The 26,975-nt window shown below is 25.1% G+C and overlaps 2 protein-coding genes across 2 annotated transcripts in view; one reads left to right on the forward strand and one right to left on the reverse strand.

Moving 5' to 3' along the window:
* Positions 1-26,975, reverse strand: part of LOC117170008 (chitobiosyldiphosphodolichol beta-mannosyltransferase-like) — a 62,883-nt gene that overhangs the window by 9,992 nt on the left and 25,916 nt on the right. The window contains exons 6-8 of the mRNA XM_033356523.1: positions 26,628-26,817; positions 11,226-11,234; positions 1,922-1,946 (exon numbers count right to left, since the gene is read on the reverse strand). Of these exons, the coding sequence (XP_033212414.1) occupies positions 1,922-1,946; positions 11,226-11,234; positions 26,628-26,817 (224 nt within the window). The remainder of the gene's footprint in view (positions 1-1,921; positions 1,947-11,225; positions 11,235-26,627; positions 26,818-26,975) is intronic.
* Positions 12,109-17,396, forward strand: LOC117170264 (NHP2-like protein 1 homolog). Its single transcript, XM_033356917.1, has 2 exons — positions 12,109-12,266; positions 16,701-17,396. Exons 1-2 carry the CDS (start codon positions 12,264-12,266, stop codon positions 17,079-17,081), a joined length of 384 nt encoding a protein of 127 aa, XP_033212808.1. The 5' UTR covers positions 12,109-12,263; the 3' UTR covers positions 17,082-17,396.

Raw genomic sequence — 26,975 nt, forward strand, 5'->3', positions numbered from 1 at the left:
GAGAGTGAGGAGAGTAAGGGGAAATAAGGGAAGTAGAAATAAATGAAATAGGGAAAATGAGGAAAGGGGTAGTAGGAGAAGTGAGGGAAAATTATGCGAGAGGAAGCAAGTAAAGTCGGAGAAATGACGGGAAAATGGGGGTTTAGAAATATAGGAAGTGAGGGGAGGGAAACCATTGCAAGTGAGAGGAGGCAAAATCGAGGAAGTGAGGTGAAATCAGGAGAGGAGAAGTACCATTAATATTTTAATTGGGAATGGAAAATGGGAGAGAGGAAGTTAAGAAAGAGAAAGTAGGGAAAGAGAAAGGAAGTGAGGAAAAGGAAACTAGAGGAAGTGAGGGAAAATTAGGAGAACTAAAAGAAAATGAGAAGAGGCAAAGCAGGGGGAGTGAAGAAAAATGAGGACGGACAAAGTAAGGGGAGTAAGAGAAAATTAGGGGAACTCAGGGGTAGGCATTGGAGAGAGTAAGGCGAAATGAGAGAAGTAGAAGTAAGTGGAACGGGGAAATGCAGAGGTAAGCAGTAAATTAGAAGAAATGACGGGAAAATGGGAGTGAGGAAATATAGGAAGTGAGGGGAGGGGAACTATGACAAGTTGGGGGTGACAAAATCGAGGAAGTGAGGGGAAATCAGGAAAGGGGAAGTACCATGAATATTTTCATTAAGAATTCATCTTTTTTGGTTAAAAATTCAACTATTTGTTTGAAACTTCAATTACGTTCTTTAACATTCATTTTATTAGTTGAAACTTCAACTGTTTTGTAGAAAATTCGTCTTTTGTTCATGTTTATTTCTTTTAATAATGATTAAACTATTCTATTATTGGTTGAACTTTTGTCTGTTTAGTTCAAAATGTCAACTATTTGGGTAAAAATTCATGAATTATGTTAAAAATTTGCTCTTTTTGGAATAAAATTAATCCTCTTGGTTTGAAATTCAACTATTCATTTAAAAATTATGCATATTGCTGAAAATGTGTCTTTTTGGTAGAAAATTTTACTTCCTGGATAAAGATTCTTTGAATAAAAAAAAACTGCTTGAAAAAATTCTTGTTTTTTTCTATTGAACATTTATTTGTTTTAATGGCACAATGAGCCTTATAACGTGAGTGCGTCGGGGCCAATAAATCAAATGAAAATAAAACTATTCCTTTTTTTATTGATCTTTATTAGTACAAAAATTAAATTATTTTTATGAAAATTTGTGTAGTTTGTTGAAATTTAAAGTTTTTGCAGGAAAATTACTTTCTTTAACTAAAAATTTAACTCTGGTTGAAAATTCAAAATAATTTCAAAATAATTTTGTATACTGCAAATTCAACTATTTCATTTATGGTTAAAATTCGATCTTTATTATTAAGAATTTTACGTATCCTGTTGGAAATTCATCTTTTTAGTTAAAAATTAATTTCCTTAACTGAAAAAGTATCTATTTGGTTGAAAATGAATTCTTTTGTAGAAAATAAATTCTTTGTTGCAAATTCATAGTTTCTGGTTGAAAATTCAATTGTTTATTAGAAAATTATTCATTTTATTATTGCAAATCAATTTTTTCAAATGTAAATTTACATTTCAAATTAAAAATTAGTATTCCTGCACTGTTTAAACAATATAAATACTCAAATGTACGGGGATATGTACCCTCATATATTTTTAACCATTTCCAGAAATTTCAACACAATATTTACATTTTTTTATTATAAAGCCGCCAAATATAAAACTTAAGCGGGCAAATAGCTGTTTATAATCAAATCTGTTCAATTTTAGATTTTTAATTGTGTGCAAACTTCAAAATATCTCACGTAAAAAATTTTTTTGACGTACCCCGCCAAAAAGACTATGCAATTGATGCAGTCATTAATGTAAACTCTAAAGATATTTATAGAAGTAAATTGTTATTTATAATTATTAATAATTACTTACCAATAATTGGTCGATTATTGACTATCTGACATGGATCTGGAAGAATAAAACTCTCTGCAACAATAAATGATGAAATAAAGATGAGGAAGAACAATTTTCTGTCCATTTTGATTACTTGAGCGACAAAAGGGAAATGATTAATCATATGTGCATTGCAATGTGGGTATGGGACACAATGATAACGACAACGATACTCGGTCTTGCACACTTGGAGATAAGATACCATTTCAGATAATTTAATTTTTACCATATTTTTTTATACAATCATTTAATAAATAATTAATTAATAATTCTTTTCGAAACACAGTTTTAAACTGAATTTAAAATAAATTTAGATTTTAGATAATATTATATATTATATTATAGCAAGTAGAATTTTTGTTTCTTAGAAACAAGTTCTAAAATAGATATATAGAAAGTCTTATCAGAGATGACATTTTGGTCGAAGGGCATGAATATTCTCCACATTTTATTACGATGCCACTTCAGTTTTCTTTTGAATTAGGATTTAATCAATTGTATTTTCTATCTTTATTGATACTAATTACGTCATTTAAATTTCGCGGGAAAACATATCGCTTTCGCTTCGAACCAAATTGGAAAAGGCGCTAAATTTGAATGATAAAATAAGTCAAAGTAATAGAAAACATTGTTGCCTGTTATAAAAGTAAATTTTAAACAACACTATGTATTGTTCACAGTTTACAAATACTTTCCATTAAACTCATTTTTATTGATACAGCGTTATCTATACTGAGGCATCAATTAGGTATAATTTGATGGGAAAAAAGCTGAATCAATTCAAAATTGAAATTAAGGTTTCTTACTATTCCTTTCAAAGAATGGTCTCTAGTTTGTCCAAAATATTAAAAATTATATGAAACAATATTTAATATTGGAAAAGGGAATTTTTTTCAGCATATTTCTAAATTGGAATAGGGTGATTTTGTATTTTTAATATTTTCAAACCCTCTTTTTAGTTGTGTTTTCAAATCAAAATTATATATTGGCAAAGGAAGAAATAAATTCTTAACTAAAATGATGAATGATATTTTTTGACGTTATGATTTTGACCAGATAAATGTATTAAATAATTTGATGGTAGTTGTTTTTGTCTACTGGTAAAAAAACAATATTTTTTTCATATTGATTTTTATTTTTAAATTGTGAAAGAATTGCTGTCAAACTCCGCTGGGATCCGAACCCAGTTCTTTCGGATTGTCATTCTGCTGCTCTTACCCACTAAGCTACTAAGTTTAAGAACAATTATTTCCAAATTTATAAATATATATGAATATTCAAGAAATTTATATTTTAGACGAGTAGGCAACAACAATTACCATCAAATTATTTCAAGTGATGAATCTTCATACAAAAATATAACTTTTCAAACGAATAGTTGAATCTTCAAACCAGAAGATTAATTTTCTAAAAAAAAAAACTCATTTTCAACAAAGTACATGGATTATCATTTAAAAAGATGATAAAAATAAAATAAAAGTTGGTAGAACATCAGACCACATATGCAAACGAAATATTTATTAAACTTATTCGAATTTTCTCTCAAATTTTGTAATACTGAAAAATTGAAAAATTTTGCTTTAAGATTTTCTACACTTTTTGTCGACATTTTTTGAAATCATTAGATATACATGTATGTATTTTGAAATTTTTTAAATGTTCTTTTAGAATTAGTTTTTTAGAATAAAAAATATTTGAATAATTCCCTATGAATCTTAAAAAAAGGAATTTTACATCTTCAAAACTTAAAATTAATCTTTAAAATAAAACTTGAATCGTTTTGACTTATTCGGAAATAATTATATTATCGATACCGGTAAATTTTTTTCACCGGTCTCCACCATTTTTTACCTGCACCTACCGCTTGTACACTTTGTAAATTAAGATATTTGAAGTTTTTGTCCTTAATTCCATTTTTCTCAGCTTTTTAAAAGAATAAAAATATTTTAAAGTATAGTGTAGTAGCAAAATGCTTAGAATCAAATTGTTTCTGAATATTAAAACATAATTTACAATACAAAAATTCTCCTTTATTTCAAATGTTTAGAAATATTCAGAAACAGATTTTATCGGGAAATAAGATTACAGAAAGATATAGAATTCGCCCAAAACCTACCAAATGCTTCTTTTTATGAATAAATTGTGATATATTAATTTTTTTATCTGTTAGTATTTAAATGAAAAATCAGAGCTTTTTCAGACAAAAAAGCACCTTAAATTTTTTAAAAGTTTTATTCATTTTCGACCGTCATTTTTAAATGTCAGCATTTTTTAAACACTGCTCGTGAACAGTAGAGTGTAAAAATTTGGAAATCAAGATATTTAAAAACTACCATTTTCAAATTTTTCACAATTCAGAAATAAAAATCAGTATTAAAAAATATTGATTTTAAACCAGTAGAGATGAACAATTAAAATCAAATTATTTAATACATTTTATCTGGTCAAAACTATAACATCAAAAAATATAAAATATTCAATTGCTTGAAAAAAAAATCTTAGTATAAGGAATTAGGTTAGAATTGAACTTGTAGGGGTTGTGAAGAAATTAAACTGAGTCTGAAAGACCTAGGTTCGGATCTCAGCGGAGTTTGAGAGCAATTTTTTACAATTTAGAAATAAGAATCAATACTAAAAAAATATTAATTTTATACCAGTAGACCAAAAATAATGTATATCAAATTATTTAGTTCTATTTATCTGGTCAAAACTATAACATCGAAAAATATCATTCATTATTTTAGTTAAAAACTCATTTTTTTCGTTGTAAATTTATAATTTTTACTTGAAAATAAAACTAAAAAGTGTTTTAAATATATTTATAAACAAAAAATGTCTTCTTTCAATTCAGAAAAAAATTGTAACCGAAATTTCCTTTCTTCGAAATCAATCAAAATATTAAAAACACAAAATTACCCTGATCCCAATTAGAAATATATTGAAAACAAAAATTCCCTTTTCAAATTCTGAAACAAATTTAATTTTTTTTAGAATTTAAGGTAACATTTTTTATTATTCTTTCTTACTGCATACATGAATATTATTTTATATAATTTTCAATATTCTGAACAAACTCAAGACATATTTTTGAATTAAGAAAATTTTTAATATCAATTTATACCTAATTGAAGCCTTGGCATAAGCATAAGTAACGTTGCATCAACAAAAATGAGTCTGCTAGGATGTATTTTTAATCTGTGAGCAATATATTATGGGTGTTCAAAAAAAATTAACTCAAATTTCAGCTTGTATTTTCTATTTTTTTGTTAAAAATTCCACTATTTCGTCAAAAATTCATATTTTTGGTCGACAATTAACCAAATTATATTTTTTATTGAGAATGTATCTTTCTTGATAGAAAATTCATGTTTTGGGTTAAAATTAGATAGATTAATAAATTAGATAAATTTTGATACAGGGCTTCCTCCAGGCTTGCTCCGCCGCTGGTTAAAATTGAATTATTTTGTTGAGAATTAAATTGTTCGATTGAATAATGATTTTTTTTAACTGAAACTGTAATTCTTATATATTTGGTTAAAAATTATCATTGCGTATGCTCACAGTTTAAAAATACAATTCAGCAAACTCATTATTATTGATACAACGTTATCAATGCTAAGACTTTAGTTAGGTATAAATTGATGAAAAAAAAATTAAAATACTTCAAAATTTTGGTTTCGCGAAATTGAGACTATTGAAAATTGTATAAAATACTATTTAGGTACGCAGTAAAAAATAATGAGTGATTTTTTATCTTTAATATTTTTATTGATTTGGACGAAAGGATTAGAATGAAAAAGGGGAAATTCTTCAGTTTGCTTTTTTTAAATTATTTGGCACACTCTCCATTGTTCATGAACGTTGTTTTTTTTAACTGAACATTTAAAAATGAAGATCAAATATGAATCTAAATTTTTTCGAATTTAAGGTTCTTTTTTGTCTGTAAAAGCTTATATTCGTCTTTTAAATACCTGCAGGTTAAAAAATGACCGTCTGGCAATTTATTCGTATAAATAAGCTTTATATTTTTATATTTTCACACTTCTAGAGAAATAAGAAAAATGAAATTATGGACAAAAGATTGAAATATCTGAATTTAGAAAGTGCATACACTGTCGATGCATGTAAAAAAATTGTGGGTAATGGTAATTAAATTTACCGATTTCTGAGAGGACATTAAAAAATATTTTAAAATATTTGTAATGGTTACGAAAAATTCCGAAAAAAATTTCAGAAGATCTTGAATAAAAATTTTACAATTTTTCGATATTACAAAATTTTAGACAATATACGAGTCAGTTTAAGAAACATTTGAAAGTTTTGGAAGGATTACAAAATAATTATAAACTTGTAATGATTTCACAAAAATAAAGCCCAAAATCTAGACGTTGAGGATGTTGAACAAAAAGTTTAAAAGGTTTTTAAAAATATAAAAGGTTTCAAGACAACAAAAGAATTTCTTATCATTTTTGGACAAATTATTAAATATTTTTTATTTTGAAAAATGAACTTTAAAAGAAAAATAAATTAGATTTTAAAGGATTTAAAATTATCTCCCAAAATGTCAAAAATAATATAAGATTTTAAGGTCATGTGACGAGTGGTTCACGTGACTAGATTCCTACATGACCGACACTTTTTTTCTTTCCTAACTTATTTTCACACGCAGCTCCACATGATTTTGAAATTTTTGGATGATAAATAAGAAGCACTAAGAAAGGTGGTTCTCGTCCTAAATTTGAATTCTTATGAAAATAGCACAAAAAAAATTATTTACAAAAAAAACTTTTTTCATAGGTATTAAAATTTAGGACCAGAAACACCTTTCTTAGTGCTTCTTATTTATTATCCCACATTTCCAAATCGATGTGGCGCTTCGCGTGAAAATCAGTTAGGAAATAAAAAAAAGTGTCGGTAAGGTAGGAATCTGGTCCCGTGACCCGCTCATCACATGGCCTTAAAAAATGGCAATGTACAGCCTACATGATCGAATGTGGTGAATATCTGTCTGATTTCTACTTTACCTACTGAAGTTGGTCTAAATTCCTGCTTTATCTATGAATATAATATAAATTTCTACTTTACCGGCTGAATAGAATACATATTCCTACTTTATAGGCTGGAGATTGTCTAGATTTCAAATTACCTCTATAGATCGGATCCATTTGTTTACGCAAATTTTTCGTGACTCCCCGACTATAATTATTGGAAAATGATAAAAAATTGCGTTTTTTAACATTCAATCATTTTTACTTACAATTTTTTTGAATAACATTTATGTACTTACACTGCAGAAGCAAGACATAATTTCCTTTTTTCAAAAATTTTGAATTTAGTGGTTTAAGATATTTTCAAAAACATCAAAGTCATAAAAAGTTTTTTGAGGTCTAATAAGATTACAGATTGCCTCTGCAGTACAAACTAAAGGCATATGCAATGCTTTATGTCATTTTAATAAAAATGAACAAAATCTTCAAAAATGTACCTAAACTACATCAAGTCACTCAATGATACGGGCACCTCTCCTAAGCCGACAGAAATTTGAACACCGTGAATCTCCTTTATAGAGAAGTTTCACTCTAGTTGAAATTTTCACCTTATCGCCAGTCGGTAATATAGGTTCCTACTAGGTATCCTATGTTGGTTAGGAATGGATCTACCTTACCGACTGGTAGCATCTCAGCACGGGCACGCTACATCATCGTCTGTCGGTAAATGAACAGTCGCTGGCTTACTGTCCTTCAGCTCGGAATAGAGCCGAGCCCCCGGACTCAGCTAGGTATACTACTTATAGATTTTTCGCAGCTAAAATATGAGATTTATGTATTTAAAAAATCAGTATTATTTTTATTGTTTAAAATAGAAGACTTTAAAATTGTAAACCTTTAAAGTTTAATCATTCTAAAAACTTTTATATAATTAAAAAATCAGTTTTAAAAAAGATTTTAAAAATTTAAACAATTCAAACTGTTATTCAAAAGTAAAGTATTCTTAAGTTAAAATCTTGAAACTAAGTAAATACAAACTAATAATTTTCAAATTTTGCATAGTGCCTTTTTAAAATTTAATCATTTTTATTTAAAGTACAAAATTAATCATTTGAAAATCAATGATAAAGAATTTCCATGTAAGGAAAACAACTTCATGCGTAATATAATTTTATAAAATGTCAAACTTATGCATACTGATAAACTGTCAAATTGACATGATAGAAAAAGTTTTGAGACAAAAATTATTCATTTTTAGTTTAGTTAATTGCATGTTTAAAGAAGTGTTAATCACGCTGAACTAGAAATTTCTTCAGTATGAATCTAAGAAACAAAAATGATTTTTTCGTTATGAAAAGGAATTTTACTACTGGAATTTTTTATCTTATCCAAAGTAAAACATCAAAGGAAAACATTAATCAAAATGTTGTTATGATATATTCGAATGATAAAGATATAAAAATATTTAAATAGTCGTATTATAAAGATGTTTTCGATAGTTACCTTGTTAGATGGGTATTATATTTAATGGGCTTAGCATCAAAAATTCCAATAATCTGGAAAATTTTAATATAATCCGAAATAAATAATATTTTAAATCACCATAAACATTTGAAAAGCACATTGGACTTCACAATTCACTAGCAATTTAGCAACTAATGCAGCGTGTAACTTACAGTTCTAATTCTTTGTAACGGTTAACCCTGAAACGTTTCTTTTTATTCTCTGTTTTACTTCAGTTTTTCGATTAGAGAGGAAAAATAATTTTGAATATAAAATAAAAATTTCAAATTTATTTTTTAGGTTTATTGGTTTCTTGATTGTTAAGGTTATACAAATGCAATTTTCCTTAAATTTATAATGTAATATTTTCCAAAAAAGACGAACTTTTTACAAAACAAAATAACTTTTTAACCAGAAAATATGAATTTTCAACAAAAAAGTCGATTCTCATCCAAATATATAAATTTTCTACCAAGAAGATTAATTTTCTATCTAAAATGATGAATCCACCAAAAATGAAATAAGTAAATTTTCAGATCAAATATTAACGTCTAACAACAACAAAAAAGGATTTTACAACCAAATAGTTGCATTTTCAATTAAAAAAGGTTTATGGAAAAAAAATCTCAAAAAAATTATAGAATTCTCAACTAAAAAGGTGAATTTCATACAAGAAGATTAATTTCCTTCTGAAAAAGACAAATTACGAATCTTTAACCAACAAGTAAATTTAAAACAAACTAGTTGAAGTTTTAACCAAGTAGTTGAATAGTTGATAATTAAACAAAAACATATTTTCTATCGTAAAAAAGTTGAATCTTCAGCCAAAACAAAAACTTTTTTTCATACCAAACGTTTGCAATTTTAATGAAAAATATAAAAGTTCAACGAAAAGAGATGAATTTTATAACGAAAAAAAGAATTTTAGAAATCTTTTGTTATGATTTAAAATCTGTTAATATTCTTTTTAAATTACTTTTTCAAAATAGAAAAATCACTTTGCACACTCACTTTGATATTGCGATTTACAAAATTTAATTATTTTATTAGATAGGATAATAATAAATCTCATTCATTATGAATTCTTAGGTATTCTATTTTTCATTGTTTTCATTTTCTCAATGTCTTGAAAATGCACGTATTAAATATTTATCTATATAGAATTATCTTCTTTTATATTACCACCATTTAGATTAATAATATTAGAAAATTTAAACCCATTTTTAAGGAAGAAATAATTTTATTTTACTTCTTTCACATTTTTTATAAGAGTATGACAAACGTTCCAATTACAAAAAAAAAAACGGTAAATAAATTTAAAGAAGTTACTTATTAATATAAAAAAAAGTTAAACCAGTAAGAAAAAATTATTGTTTCCTATAAGAATGAGTTAAAAATTGTCCATTAAAATTATGAGCGAATTATAGTTACATAAATGGAGATAATTGTATACTTTCTAAATTTGAATCAGTTAACATTTTTACTGATTTCAATTAGTGACTCAATTCTATGGATCAGTTATTTTACTGATAAATCAGTGAAACTTACTCTTTTATCAGTTAAATGTAAATTATTCATAGCTAGAAATCAGTCACTAATTGAAATAAAGATAATTGTAACTTCATTAAGTTTTAAATAATATGTATAGAAATGTAATCAATGTAGTACTCTTTAAATCTGAATTATTAAAAATTTAACCAATTAAATCAGTACTAATGATTTCAACTGATGAATCAGTTCTTTTTTAAGACTCTAGGTAGAACTATTGCATTTTCAACAAAAGATATAAATTTTTGAACAAATAGTTGAATTTTCAACCAAAAAGATTAATTTTCCACTAAAATGCTAAATTTTCAACAACAACAACAAATAATTGTAATAAAATATTAGCAACAGCAAAATAAATTTAGTGTAATTCATATGCTTTTAAACAAATAGTTACATTTTAAACTAAAAAGGACAAATGTTGAACCAAATAGTGGAACTATAAACTAAAAAATATAAATTTCAACCGAAAATGTAATACACTTAAATTTACAAAAAAAGGTAATTTCTGATAAAACAAATAATTTTTAACAATTTAGTTGACTTTTGAACCAAAGACATGAACTCTAAACTAAAATTATGAATTTTTAACTAATATGATGAACTGTCAACTAAAATGACGAATTTCCAATTTAAAAAAATATTTTGGCAACAACATAGTTTATTTTCAATCAAAAGAACTGGATTTTAAAAATAAACCGAAAATACAAAATTTCAGCAACAAAGTTAATCTTTAACCAAATAGTTCAATTTTAAACAAAAAGGGATGACTTTTTATAAAGTTGTTAAATTTTCAAGACAAATAGATGAATTTTCTTAAAGGTAGTTTTTCTACCAAGTAGTTGGTTTTTAAACTAGGAAAGATCAATGTTTAATCAAATAATTGTCTTTACAACTGAAAAATATAAATTGAAAACAAAAAGTGGAATAGTCAAATTTGGAGTTAAAAAACAATTTTCAAACCAAAATTAATTTTCAACAATTCAGTTATATTTTCAACCAAAGTCGTAGGTTTTTAAATGAAATGATCAATCTTGAGCTGGAAAATACCAACTTCAATATAGATTTTGAAGGTCAGTTTTTTGTCTTTCATTTCCATTACAATTTTTCTACATTTTTAAAAGATTCCTCTTCAATTTAAATAAAAACTTATCCCTCGAGGTTTTTTTGAGACGTTTTTTTTAAGAAGTCCACTGAGTCCAAAGTGCCTTTGCAGAAATGTGATGTTAAGTTTGGCGAAAAATAACAAGATTTTTCTAATTAATAATTGAGTAAATTAATTTTTTATAATGAATAATCGTTGTTATTGATGAAATTAAATTTCAGATTACAAAATAGCCTTCAAAAATAAATTATTAATTTTAAATCCAAAGGGAGGATTACTTTATTCACGAATAAAGAATTTAAATAATAAATAATATTTTTGTAATTTTTGATGAATATGTATTGTAATAAATAGATTTGCAGAATTGATCATTTTAAATAAGAGCGCGATGAACATCCAATAAGGGTGCTGGGGGGATAGACGCGCAGTGTTTTTGGATATTATTGTTTGATTTTCAAAATCTGCTCAATTACATATTAAAATCGTTTTTACAAATATTGATTTTATTATTCAATTATATAATTAAATGTATTATTTATTATAAAATTTAATTTAATTAATTAAAAATTTGTTCCTAAATTATTTTAAAAAATAAAGTTTCGTTCCATAGAATTAGCATTAGTATTTGTCCCTCGGCGTGCATATTATTTAAATTTCCTCCACCGTATTCGGCTGCATATTGCGCACTTTTTTGAAATTATTAAATGTGTGAATCAATTTTTTATAATAAATCATTATTGTAAAATTAATTAAATCAATTTTCAGATCACAAAATAATCTTTTAAAGTTAAATAAATTATTTGATTTTACTCTTTACAAATAAATTGTTTATTTTAAATTGAAAGAAAGGAAGACTTTTTTCGCCAAAGTAAATTCTAACTAGTTCATAACATGTTGTTGTACTTTATAATTATTTAATATTGTAAAAAGTCGATTTGCATGTTTAATCATTTCAAATAAGCGCGCTAAAGCGGCGCATGCGTACTGGTATTGGGGGAGAGGATTTGGGAGCAAGGCGGGCGTGCCGCGCCTCACATCTCTTTAACCTTCACGTTGTTCTTGTTGAACGTTTTCAAACGTGGATTTCGGTTCCTCAGTGAAGCGATTTATAATTATAATCGCCGAGAGGTTACGATTTAATTTTTCAAAAAGTCCAAGAAATATTCGAATAAACTTTAAAATGGTGAGTTTCATCAAAATTCTAATTCATAAAGGAATTGTGGAAGATGCTACACGCGTACCGAATTTGAGGTTATGCTATCCACGTGTTTTTGATATTATCTATAATTAACACAATATTTAATTTTTTAATTTTAGAAATGTACTTTCAATAGCATTGTTATTAGTACCATTAAAATTTGTAATTACTATTATATATTTGCATGTATTTTTCAATACTAAACTCTAAAATTTCAAACTCTCGTGGCTAATTTTGTTTCGAAATTTTTACCAAAAATCAGGTATTTTTTACCTTGCATAAAAGTTTTCGTTACTTTTTTAATCTTTCTTAAATTTATAAGTCACATTACACTTTCAAGTGGTAAAAATTCTATAAGTTTGATATTAAATCTGCTCCGCGTCATTCATAACCTCAAACCGAATCTATGAGTTTTTGAAAATTCGTGTACACCACCCGGTCTTTCATCTTTGTAGGTGCAAAATTTAACTTTTTTATAGAAAATGTGTCCCTTTAGATTGAAAATTGTACTTGTTAATTATTCTCGGTTGAAATTTAATTGTTTTGTTGAATATTCAACATCTGATATTTTGCGTTGACAATTCATCTTTTTTCATTTAAAAATTTACTATTTAGTTGAACATTAATCATTTTCATTAGAAAATTTGTCCCTTTAGATTGAAAATTTATCTTTTTCAGAAAATACATTTTTTTATAAGAAATTTTTTTTTAAATTGAAGTATTTTTTTAAAAGTTTATTTATTTTTTTTAAATTTCAACATTAAAGTCGCTTTCTCTTGTTCAAATTTCCGATTTTTTGTTAAAATTTGTCTGTTTTGGCTAAAACATTTTTCCCTTTTTTTGAAAATTGTAATTGCTGTTAATTATTTTTGGTTGAAACTTCTGATATTTTTCGTTGACAATTATTTTTTATTCGAAATTCGACTGTTTGGTTGAAAACTTTATTATTTTGTTCAAAAGTTATCTTTTTTTTTCTGAAAAAGTCCTCTTCTGGACTTGAAAATCAACCTAGTTTTTAAAAAAATTTCGTCTTAATTTTAAATTCAACTATTTGGTTGAAAATTCGCCTTTTTGGTTGAATAAAACTGTTTTTGACTTAGTTAAAATATTTTTTGTTGGATATTGGAATTTTCTAGATGGAAATTGAACTCTTAAAAAGTTCGACTTTTTGTCTTGAAAATTCAGGATTTTGATTCCAGATCGAAGTTTCATCTTTTTTTTTTGTTTCGAAAATTCGACTATTTAATTAGAAATTCATTTGTCTAGATTGAAAAATTTAACTTTGCGGTTAGAAAAAATTGATAATGCAACTATTCGGTTGAAAACTCATGTTTCTTGTTTGAAAATTAATTTATTATTAATTTATTGGTAGAAAATCTTTAAAATTTTTAAGAAATTATTCCGCTGTTTTGAGATCATTTTGGGTTGTGGAGTTCGATGTTTTAATTTTGATGAACATCCTTGATGAAAATTATTATATAAATTCATTTTGACGAGTTCACATTTTTTTTTAGAAAATTTTCCAATATTTCACAAAAGTTTCAAGTATTCCAGTGATTTTAAATAAACATACAAAAGATGAAGGAAAGATTTCACACGTATTTCAAAGAATTTATGAGTGGTTTAAAAGATTTTAAACAATTTTAAGATATATCGAAGATTTTAGAACATTTCAAAGGTTTTTTAACAATTACAAGAAATTTGAACAGATTTCAAAAGATTTCAATGATTTCAAACTAACACAAAAGTTTTCACAATCGAAGGATTTCATAAAGATTTTAAATGTTTGCATAAAAATTTCAAAGAATTTCAAGATTTCAACAAATTTGCAAAGATTTAAACAATTTCGTAGACTTCAAAAATGTCAAGTATTTCAAAGATATCACAAAGGCGACTTATGTCCGGAAAAAATTAAGAATTTGTTTATTTGAGTCTGCTGTGTTTAGAAACGTGCAATTTTAAGCTAGAAATATTTTTAATGTATGATTAAATTTCTGTTATAAACTGAACACTTCTTAAATTAAGTTACAAAATTTTATTTAAAAATTTTGAAACATCTACATGTTATTTTACATTTATTCAAGTTTTGAATTGTTTTTGACATTTTTTCAGAACTTCTATCTTCTATAATAATTCGAATTCTTCCTAATTTTTTTTTAATCATATAAAATATTCATGACAATTTTGGCAATCCTTTTTAATCTTTAAAATTATTTCTACAAAATAAAAAGTCATTTTCAATTTTCCTAGGAATCTTAAGAAAATGTTTTTCATTATTTTGAAGCCTTTCATAATTCTTCCAAAGTTTCTCCTTTTTTTATTCGAAATATGCAAAATGTATATTTTGTTTTAAATTAGGCGGTGGGTTATTTGCACCAAAATTTATGTACGAATAGCCGGATTTTTTCGGTATAAGTAGACACTTTTCATAAATTATTTTAAACCATTACAGATTTTTTATTTATTTTGAGTCTTTACAGACCTTTTAAATATCTCTTCAACTTAGTCGAATTTTTTCTAGGAATTATAGATGTTCAATATTAATAATACATGAAAATTCAACAGTTTTACTTGTAAATTAATTTTTTCCAACTAGAACAATTAAAATTGTGAAGTTCAATGTTTAGTTTTTTGATATGTTTTAAATATTTTATTCATAATTACCGATTTTAGATAGACAATTAAATATGTGTAAATAAGAAGCAATTATTATTTTTTTTTATTACAAAATTTCAAATTTTAGGCTAAAACAATATTATAAATTTGATAAAAGCCTTTAATTATGAATACATTATTTTGAAATTATTTTAAAATTGAAAATAGTTTATAAAGTTTCAATCGGGCATTTACATTTGTTTAACTACACTAAGAATTTCAAAATTCCAATTAAAAGAATTTAATTTTTAACGTTAAAATCTGAAAATTCTTATATTTTGGACTGATTCCGAATCGTTCTGTAAAATCGTTTATTATTATTAACTTTTAGTAAACTGAAAAGGTTTTATCCAAAATTGTCGGATTTTAAACGCGACTTATATCTAATGTTTTAAGTCCTTAAAACTATTTTAAAAATTAAAATCCAAAATGGAAAATTTGTAAATGAAAGATTTTCGAATTACGCACTATAAATGAAAGATATAATTAAACAGGATAAAAATTAAACTGATTATTGAAAAACTGTTTTAATCAAACTTGGAGAATTTTTGTTTCATTTTGTTATCATTTTTTCCATTTTCATTTTTTTCATTTTTGTTTTATTGTTGTCTTTTGGTATAAAGATTTTTTTGTGTAGAAAATGCATCTTTTAGCTGAAAAGTCATTTTTTGCTCAAAATTGAATAAATACTTTGTTGAAAATTGATTTTTTAAACTGTAAATTAAACTTTTATTCCAAATTATTTCCTTTTTTTAATTTATTAATGTAATCAAAAGTCCAATTGAAACTTCTTAATTTTTAACGTTAATAACTGGTATTGTTAAATTTGGTTCAACTAAAAAGGCTTTCATCCAAAACTGTCAGATTTTAAACTCCACATATTCTTAATTTTGAAAGTCTTTAAAGCTGTATTTTTAAAATTAAAACCAAAAATGGAAAATTTGTAAGTAAAAGATTTTCGAATTGCGCACTATAAAATAAATGATATAATTGGGTGCGCGACTTTCGCGAACTCGTGGAACCAGGTACCTTTTTTAAGTTGCATTTTAAAGTGGAATTAGAAACAATTTTACCCTTGTTTTTACTAGTTTAGAACAATAAGTGAGTACAAAAAATGAAGATTTATCGGAAACTAAGTGTTATGTATAGAATTTTTATTTGATTCAATGAAAAAAAACAACATATTTCTTGTTGAAACGGTTTTTCTTTTCTTTTTTTTTTCAAAAAAAAAAAAGAATTATTTTACTGTCATATAAGTTTCAGACCATGAGCTGAAATGAAATTTAGTTAATGCAAATAGCAAAATTTGCAAAAAATATGAATTATAGGCGATCAGAAGAAATCCTGATTCTAATCTAACTTTTAGGTTATAATTTTTTAGATGGTAAATATTCTATGTATAAATGAAAAAAAAATGATTTAAATACACATATAACACTTAGTTTCCAATAAATCTTCATTGTTTTTATCCACTTACCAATTTATATTGTTCATTTTCAAGCACAAATTAAAATGCTTCTTAAAAATCTTACCTGGTTTCGCGAGTTCACATTTTGGCCGCACTGAAAAAATAGATGGCGTATTGCAGCGCAGCAGGTCCCAATTGAAAAGGATAAAAATTCAACTGTTTATTGGAAAAACTGTTGAAAATAAACTTGAAGAATTTTTTTCTCTAGAAATTTGTACAATTCCCGGTAAAGAAATTAAATCCACTGTCATTTCCCGGTCCAGCAGCCACCTCTGCATTATGTTGTTTTTTTTCAGACTGAAGAAGTAAATCCAAAGGCCTATCCTCTGGCTGATGCGACTTTAACAGCCAAAATATTGAACCTCGTGCAGCAGGCTATGAATTACAAGCAATTGCGCAAGGGGGCGAACGAAGCTACAAAAACTTTGAATCGGGGTCTCTCAGAATTCATCGTAATGGCAGCAGACGCGACGCCTTTGGAAATTTTGCTCCATCTGCCACTTCTCTGTGAAGACAAGAATGTTCCGTACGTTTTCGTCCGGAGCAAACAGGCTCTTGGTCGTGCATGTGGAGTTTCGAGGCCAGTTGTTGCCTGTTCAGTCACAGTCAACGAGGGCTCCCAATTGAAGCCACAGATTCAAGCTATCCAGCTAGAAATCGAGCGACTTTTAGTTTAAACTTTCCGTGTACCTGACATCCGATTCTCATTCCATTGACTTGCAATTTTATCATTGATCGTGTAAAATCAATTCTAGAGACAATTTAATCAGCGGATTTGTTATTACATTTTTGCTACTTTTTTGGTTTTTTCTTTCTCTGTAAACTTCGCCAAAATAATAGGCTTTAAAAAGATAACTATGTATCTGATTTTAGTTAAATTCAAATCCACTTATTGTGTTTTTCATATTTAGTTTGTCAAGTATAAAGTTTTCGAATCTGAGATGTATCACGTTTTTCTGTTTCACAAGTGTCATTTGTAAATAAACAAATATTAATTGAATTCGTATTTATTTTTTAATAATCTAAACGTACACTAGTGCGAATTTGCACCCAAAAATGTGATTCAGGTGCGGAGGTAGTGCATCGACGCATAGTGAGTTGGTGTGAATTCACACTAGTGTACGGTTTCTGTGTGCAACATCGTTGCCAACTCTGGAACATAAATTTGGTGGATTTTGGTGTTGGTCACTTACATTTCCATTAAAAATAAGTAAATGTAATCATTTTTACAATATTAGCAGACTGTAATATATTAATTAAATTGAAATGAAAACGGATTTTTGCATACGATCACCATCATAAATAAATTTGATATTGATAAAATTTTTGTAAATATTCGTAATATATTTTCAATAATAATCAATCATTATCTATTATTTAATGTTTCAGAATGAGTGTGCGATGTTCATCGTGCAGCTATCTGTGTTGAATCTAAGCGTTTTGCTGAAAATTGATTGTAAACCCTTTTTTCGACTGCTTCGCTGATTTTTGAATGAAAAATCGTTTCGTTGTTATTTAATATATTTGATATTTAATTTAATATATTTGATATATATAAATATAATATATTTAATATATGTTATTTCATTTAATATATTCACTTTTGTTTTTCCACTCTAAAATCACGAAATTCCCTTTTCGAAAATATAGTAACTTGGGGAGCACGTGAAAAATATTTAGTACGATTCGATCTCTTTTATATCCCCTCCCCTTAAATATAAAGTTTGGACTAAGAAATGACATTGATATTGTTGAAATGCAAGAAAAAAACGGTATTATAAAGAAAAAAATCATTTTTAAAAAACATTGTTTATAACCATTTTTTTATAACAACGAATTCTTTCGTCAATTTAAATTTCAGCAGTGTATTCTACGGTAAGTGTTACTCTAAAATCATATACCTATCTATAGGTTTCGAACATTTTTTTCATCTATAAATCAGCTGCTGAAATCATGAAATCCCAATTCGCACTAGTGTGCGGTTTACGGGTGCTGGAATGAAGTGTGGTGAGAGGGTTCATTTAAATGCGGGTTTCACCTCGTTCAAAGAAATTAAAATATTTGAAAAGATTTCCAGAACTTTTTTTATGGATTTCAATAGTTTAAAGGGATTTCAAAGACTTACAAATGTTTTAGGGTATTTTGAAATATTTCAAGATATTTACACAATTTCAGGAGATTTCTAAGGGTTTTAAGAGATTTAACAAAATTTGCATGCGGTTTCACAAAATTTCGGAAGATTAGAAGGATCTGTAAAGTTACAGGATATTTTTAGATATTTTAATGAATTTTATAGAATTGCAGGAAGTATCATCAGATTTTCTCTAATTTCACGAGATTTCGAAATAATTTCATTCACAAGAAGTGAGGGATTTTGTAGGGTTTCAAATATTTCAAGAGATTTTTAGGATTGCCGCTGAACCGGGAATTGAAAAAATTTTCAGAAGAAAACTGTGTCCAAGTTCGAATTCGTCATTAAAATAATTAGCTGAATTGATATCTTTTCAATTATATCATTCAGTTTACAATGCGTTATTCAAAATTCTTTTACTTAAAACATTCTTCATTTTAGATTTTTAATTTAAAGAATTTTAAAGTGCAGTCTTGAATACTTTCACAAATAAAAATTAAAAGCGTTTGAATTTGGAAAATTTTGATAAAAAACAGTATTATTTTATTAACTATAAATATAAAAAAAATTAATGAATACTTTTTATAACGGATCTGTTCTTTTAAGTTTTAAAAACTGAACAATAATTTATTTGATATGACGATTCTGAATTCGTTCAAAGTTTAAGAAGTCGTTAAAAAAATGTAAAGGTGCAATTGAAAATTTATAAACTATTTTTAACTTAAAAATAACTTAATAATAATACATTCGTAATGAAAGGCTTTTATTAAATTAAAAATATGTTTCAGTTTAAATGATTTAATTTTTAACCCATTCAATTGGACATTTTTTAATTCAAAATAAAGTAATAATGATTTAATATTTAGCAATATTTGACTGTTCATTTAATACGAGTAAATTGAAACCAAATATTTAAAAGTAAACAATTTAGAACTTAATTGTTTGACATAAAAAGCTTTAAATTGTTAAATTTTCGAAAAGATTTTAAACTTTTAACGTTAAAATTTGTATTGTTCCATTTAAAAATGTTCAATTTGTATGTGAAGTTTTTGATCCAGAAATAATAATTGAACACAATATTATTTGTAGAAAAAATTCGAGTAATTTTAACGATATATTTTTAGAAATGTATCTAATTTCTATAATTTTAGTATATCATTTATATACATAATTTATAATTAATTAACTATATATAATTTTAGAAATCATTTTTAGAAAATCCTGCAAATTTTTTTTTAAAACCCTTAAAATTTTTATAGATTAGGTTGTGGCTATTTGCAACAAAATTTCGGTACAAATAATTGAATTTTGTCGGTACACACACTTCGTTTACATTATTTGATATAATTTCAAGTTCTAAATTAATTTTGAATCTTTTTAAAACTTCTAAATATCTCTTAAAATTACTCTAATTTTGTCTACACATAACTGCTCAATTGTTATTTATAAATCCAAATTTGAAGACAATTTTTTTTCAAATTCGCAGGATTTTGTAGAAGTTGTAGAACAAATTTAATTTATTTTAAAAATTATGTAGAAGTTCTGAAATTTTAAAGCTTTTCAAGGACGCCGAAACTATTTAAATCGAAAATAATTTAACTGATAATTCAAGAACTTTTAAAAGAAAACATTTTTTAATTTTTCTAGAATAAAATAACTAAATAATATCATTATTTAAATTTTATTGACCGGGAAAAATGTTTGTGAACCGGGAAATGACCGAGATTTTTTTTCGTCGATTTAAACGGTCACCCTGGTTTTTCAAATATTTTTGACAATTCATTTGGAACTCGCTCTTAATTCTTATTAATTGCTCCTTAATTCTGTTTGATTTTTTATAAATTTCATGAAATTCTTTTAAATTTGACTTGAATTGTTTTGTAGTTATTAGTCACTTTTCTGATAAAAAATTAGTAGGGTTTCAAAGATTTAAAGAGATTTTTTTCTTTTAATTCACCGTGAATTCTTATTACTTTACCATGCATTCTTTTAATTTCTTGAAAATTCTCTCGAAATTTTTTAATTGACTTGAATTCTTCTAGTTTTACTCAATTCTACTTAATTCAATGTTTTTTTTTTAAATTTTTTAAAACTGTTTATTTGATTAATCCTGAAGTATTTTAACGTCACCTGGGTCAAAATAGCTTAGGTGGGCCACTTTTATATTGATAGTTCTATTTTCAATCAATTTATACAGTTTTTGATTCGTTTTTTTATGAAAATAACTCCCCTAAAATATTTTTGCAACTAATTTTTTTTTAAAGGTATTAACAATCACAGTTCTTGATCATTTTTTCAAAAATGGATTACTCGCGAACGGTTCAACGAAATTCAATAATTGAATTATGAAAAATTTTGATACAAAGTATAATTTACGCTAAAAAATTGTTCGATATTCAGAAATATGTTTTATTGTTTAAATAATCGCGTGTTTTAAACAATTAAAAATTAATTAAACTTCTCCGCCTGTGAAAGAATTCTTCCACGTTCTAATGATTGTACAATCTCTTCCGAGAATTTTGGTGAAAAAAAAAGTTTGTATTTTACAGTAGTTAAAATGTTATTGATTTTTCTGTGTCCACGCTCCGACCATAGTTGGTATTAGATTAAAAATCTCCATGATTTTAAATGCCAAATACTAAATTTTTTAAAATTGAAAATTCATCTTTTTTGGTTTAAAATTGAACTACTAGATTTAATGTTTGAACCGATTTGTCAAAAAAAATACTTTTTTGGTAGAAAATTAATCTTCTTGGTTGAAAATTTCACTATACTTTGTTGAAGATTAAACAATTTTATTAAAAATTCAGTTTTCTTTTTGTTGAAAAAATTAATTTTTTGGTTGAAAATTATTTCCTTTATTAAAAACTAATCTTTTCAATGATAATTTGACTATTCAATTTTTTTGTTGGAAATTCACATGTGTTGATTGAAAATTCAACTACTTGATTGAATACTGAACCACTCTCTTAAAAAAAAAATGCATTTTTTTATTAACATTTATCGTTTTAGTTTAAAATTCGTTTCATATTGTAGTTGATATGATATCCACAATAATTTTCTTCAAAATAATTTATTACCCAATTGTTCCCCTATGTCTTGACTTAAAGTTGATCCACATTATAAGAAAATTCATTTTTTTAAATGATGCATTATCCTTTTAATTGAAAATTCATATATTTTTTGGAAAAGTGAACTATTTTTATAATATTATTATTTTCTTACATTAATATTTTTAACTGAAAAATTAACCATTCAACTTTTGATTGAAAATCGATTTTTTCAGTTGATAATGGATCTATTTTGCTGAAAAATCATCTTTTTTAATAGAAAATTAATCTTTTTGGTTGAAAATTCATCTTTTTGATTAAAAAATTAACTTGATTAAAAATTCATTTCTTCATGAACACTTATCATTTTACTTGAAAATTCTTGTCATATTGTACTCAATATGATATCCGCGCGTGAAAGAATTCTTTCACAGATGGAGAAGTTTAATTAATCTTCAATTGTTTAAAATAAACGATTATTTAAACAATAAAAAAATGTTTTTTACTATCGAACAAAAATTTTCATAACTCAGTTATTGAATTTAGATTAACCGCTTGCGAGTAATCCATTTTTGAAAAAAGTGATCAAGAACTGTGATTGTTAATAACTTTTAAAAAAATAAATTTTTTGCAAAAGTATTTTAGGGGCGTTATTTTGATATAGAAACGAATCGAAAACTGTATAATATGATTGAAAATTAAACTATTCATTTAAAAGTGGCACACTTGAGATATTTTGACCCACCTTGAATTATTACGAATTTCATCAAATTCTTTTGAATTTCCCTGAATTTTTCTAAGCTCATTTCAAAGTTACTGAACTCAATGAAGATTTTCCATACCTATTTTTTAATTGTTTTAAATTCATTTGATTTTTTTCAATTTAACTTCAATTTGAAATAAAATAATAATATATTCATCGAATTCTTCTCACTTACCTTAAATTTCTCGAAATTCATTCCAATTTGACGGAAATCAATAGATATGTTTTTCATTGATTGAGAGCGTGCTTAAATTTTTATAATTTTAATACTAAATTGAATAAAAATTGTGTTTCATTTTGGTAGAAAGTTAATATTTTTGCTTTCAAATTAAAATGAAAAATCTTTCTTGTAAATTCAAATCATGTTGAAAAATTCATCTATTTTTATTTTAATATAAACTATTACATTTTTTCGTTGATAATGAAAGTCTTATTCAAAATTCATTATTTTTGGTTGAAGATTCATTATTTTCACTGTTATTCCATTATTTTCACTTTTATTTCATTATTTCATTATTTCACTGATTACTCTTCTCGAAAGCGAAAATATTTTATTGACTCCTTTTTTTGTTAAAAATTAATTTTTCTAATTATAAATTCAACTAATCCAGTTACAAATTCCATAATTTTAGTTTTAAAAAATCATCTCCGGTTGAAAAATAATTTTTTTCTGTAGAAATTTATTCAGTTTTTGGTTAATAATTGAAATATTTTATTTAAAACTTCATTTTTTTAACTGAGAATTGAAATATTTAGCTGAAAATATAACTAATCCAGTTGAATATTCTAAATTTCAGTCAAAAATTCATCTTTTTGGTGAAAAATAATTTAATATTTCATTTTTTAATAAAAATGTATCTGGTTTATATGAAAATTCGTCTATTTTTATAGAAAATGCATCTTAGTTAAAAATGTATTACTGACTAAAAATTGAACTAATACTTTGTTGAAAATTGATTTTTTAACTGAGAATTAAACTATTTTATTCAAAATAATTTTATTTTTATTTGAAATTAATTAATTTAGTTGAAAATTTAACTAATCCAGCTGAATATTCTACAATTTTGATTGAATATATTAATTTTTCTTCATTGACAATACAGTACTGGCTTAAAATCAACCTAATACTTTATTGGAAATTGATTTTTTTAACTGAAAATTAAACTATTTTATTCAAAATTATTTTATTTTTAGTTGAAATTCTTTTATTTGAAAATATTTCTCTTGTTTAAATGAAAAATCGTATTTTTGGTAGAAAATTCATCTTTTTAGTTAAAAATTCATCAAGTTGAAAATTATTTTTTTCAGTGCCATTTTAACTATTCAGTTTTTGGTTGAAAATTTCTCTTATTTACATGAAAAGGTGTTTATTTTGGTAGAAAATGCATCTTTTCAGTTGAAAAATCATCACTTGTTGAAAATTGAACTACTTTGTTGAAAATTGATTTTTGAAAATGAAAATTAAATTTTTTTGTTCAAAATTATTTTCTTTTTGTTAAAAATTAATTAATTAAGTTAAAAATTTAACTAAACCAGCTGAATACTCAAAAATTTCGGTTAAAAATTATTATTTTTTCGCTGTAATTTTAACTGTTCATTTTTTTGTTAAAAATGTCTCTTTTTTAAATGAAAATTCGTCTTTTTTTATAGAAAATTAATGTTACTGGTTGAAATTCATCCTCTTGGTCAAAAATTCAATTATCCCAGTTCAAGATGATTTATCATTTTAGTTAAAAATCAATCGCTTTCGTTGAAAATTGAACTGTTTTGCTCAAAAATTCCTTATTTTTGTTCTTGAAAATTTATTTTTTTAGTTGAAAATTTAACTAATCCAGTTTAATAATCCCTCATTTTAAATCAAAATTTTTTTTTCACTGAAGTTGTAACTGTTCAATTGTGTTGAAAATTTTAGTTAAAGTTTCCAAAATTTTGTAAAAGCCTCATCATTTTTAGTTGAAAATTCCTATTTTGGTATCGAAAATTCAATTGAAATATTTCTTAGTTAACAATTCAACTATTTTTTTAAACTTTCGTCTTTTTGGTTTAAGAATCCATACGTTTTAGTAGGAATTTCAACTTTTTTAGCTAAAAATGCAACTGTTTGTTTGAAAATTAATCTTCTTTTATTGAGGATTCGTCTATTTTTTATTGAAAATTAAACTAATTGATAGTTGATTTATCCTTTTAGATCAGAATTAGTTTTTTTCGTTAAAAATTAATTTTTTTTAACTAAAAATTTACCTATTACAGTTGAAGATTCATCTTTTTATGTTAGTTGAAAATTCATCTCTTTGGTTTGAAAGCTCAACAATTCTGATGACAATTTTTTATGCAACTTTTACTATGTTGTTGAAAATTCTGCTTGTCGGGTTAAAAATACGTCTTTTTGGTTAAAAAATCAAATGTTTCAGTAAAAATTTCATCTTTTTCTTGCAAAAAATGCAACTATTTGGTTGAAAAGTATTATTTTTTGAATGAGGATTCTTCTGTTTTGATGAAAAATTAAATTAAAATTTATTTAAAAATGCATATGTATTAGTAGAACTATTATATTTCTTTGGCTAAAAATGCAACCATTTTGTTGAAAATTAAACTAATTGATTAAATTTCTAACCAATTTGTTTTAAAAAAATTCCTTGGTTGAAGATTCACCCTTTTATTCTGAAATTCGTATTTTGTTGAGAAATAATTTTTTAAACTACAAATTTAACTTTTCCAGATCAAGATTGATTTTATATTATTTAAAAATTCATCTTTTTGGTTAAAAGTTTGATTATTTTGTTGAAAAATGGTCTTTTAGAAGTTGTTTAAAAATGCTAGCTTGTTTGTTTTTGCTGGAAATTCATATCTTTGGGTTGAAAATTCAACTGTTTTACAGAAAATTCCTCTTTTTCTTTTCTTCCTTGACTAAAAAATCATTATTTATGGAAAATTTTATTATTTCGTTAAAAAGTTAACTATTTTGTTAAAGTCATCCTTTCGTAGAATTTTTTTGGCTGTTTTATTGTTTTAAAATGTTTTTTATTTAAAAATCATAATCCATTATACAATCATAAATTATTATTAACAAGTAAAAATCTGTTTATATTTATTCTCGAATTTATTAAATTAAGAAACGAAATAATAATTTCAAGAAATACCATTTTTTTATAAAAATAGAAATGATCCAAATAAATATGAAATATTTCGAAAATTTTTCAAATCCCTTGATATTTTTGAGATATCTTGGAAATATTTTTGTATTTGTATTATTTTCAAATAATTTCAAATTGTCGAATCTATATATTTACGTTCGAAAAATTTTAAGTTTCTATTTAAAAATGTATTTTTATAGCTTCAACCAATAATTAATTATGAATAAGTAAAAACAATTTATCCTAGAATTTATTAATTTATTAATTGGATTTTTTTCTAGTGAATTAACAACTCCTTTCTTATAAATTAAAACTAAAAAACCATAATTACAATTTAAATTTCCAATATAGCTCTTCTTGTTTTTATAAAAGTAGAAAATTTATTTTTATAACATCAATAATAATAAAAAATGCAATTTAAAAACCATAATTTATATTTTTTCTCCTATTTTTCAGTCTTAAGTATTTTATTTCTCCTAAAAGATTCTCTGGGATAACTGTCGATCTCAAACTGCTAAACAAATAAAGGAAACGAAAATAGGAAAAATAAAACTTAGTTTCCTCAATAAATTTTATTGCCAAAAATCTATAAAGTCCTCTCAAAACTTGGCAAATTCAACTTCGAGCACATCTTACATTTTCTTTCATTCAATTTAGAACTATTCTTTAAAATAAATTATAAATCTTAACTTAAATTCTTTTAGAAAGTAGAACAAAAAGAAGCTTTTAATATTTAATATCAGTCAGACACTCAAAACTTTGTCTTTTGTGTTACAACTAAAACTCGAGACTAGCCATTAAATTAGTGTAAATCACTGAAAAATGCTTAATCTTACTCGTGCAAATAACACTACTACAAGAAAAATCAATATTTAGCAAAAAATTTAGAAACAACAAAAATAAATTATAATTAATTGAAAATCTTTTGTTAGTTTCATGCTTTCAATTATTTAAATCGTTTGTAAGACGAAATAAACATGTAATAAATCATAAGATGGCAAAGAAAAGTTTGCAAATGTGTCAAAACTAAATTTTAAAAAACTGATATCAATATACATAATTATAGGAAATTAGGGAACTGTTGCGATCTGTTAAATCAAATACCTAGAAAACTAACATAGTTATTGCTCAAAACAAGGTAAAACTGTAATCGACCAATTACCATGCCATCCAATCAGTCGAAAGTTCTCCAACTGCTGACGAAATTTTTCGAATTTCTGTTTCTGTTCAGAATCGTTCGGGAAGTTCCTGAACCAGTTTTTCAACTGTTCCGCTAATTCTTTCTCGTCCGAAAATACGAGACTGTTTTCCTCATGCCTTACGAGCTCCGACAAACTGGAAAAAATCAATTAAGTTTAGAAAAACGAAAATCGTGGAGTCTACCCGATTGCTGATTTTAAATTCCCGGTCAATTTAGAAGATTTGAATGATTTCAAATGATTTTTAAAGATTTCTAAACATTTTAAAAAATTTTTTATTTTTAACCGAGAATT

The sequence above is a fragment of the Belonocnema kinseyi genome, chromosome 3 (assembly GCF_010883055.1).
Source record: "Belonocnema kinseyi isolate 2016_QV_RU_SX_M_011 chromosome 3, B_treatae_v1, whole genome shotgun sequence".
In the NCBI taxonomy this organism is placed as follows: Eukaryota; Metazoa; Arthropoda; class Insecta; order Hymenoptera; family Cynipidae; genus Belonocnema; species Belonocnema kinseyi.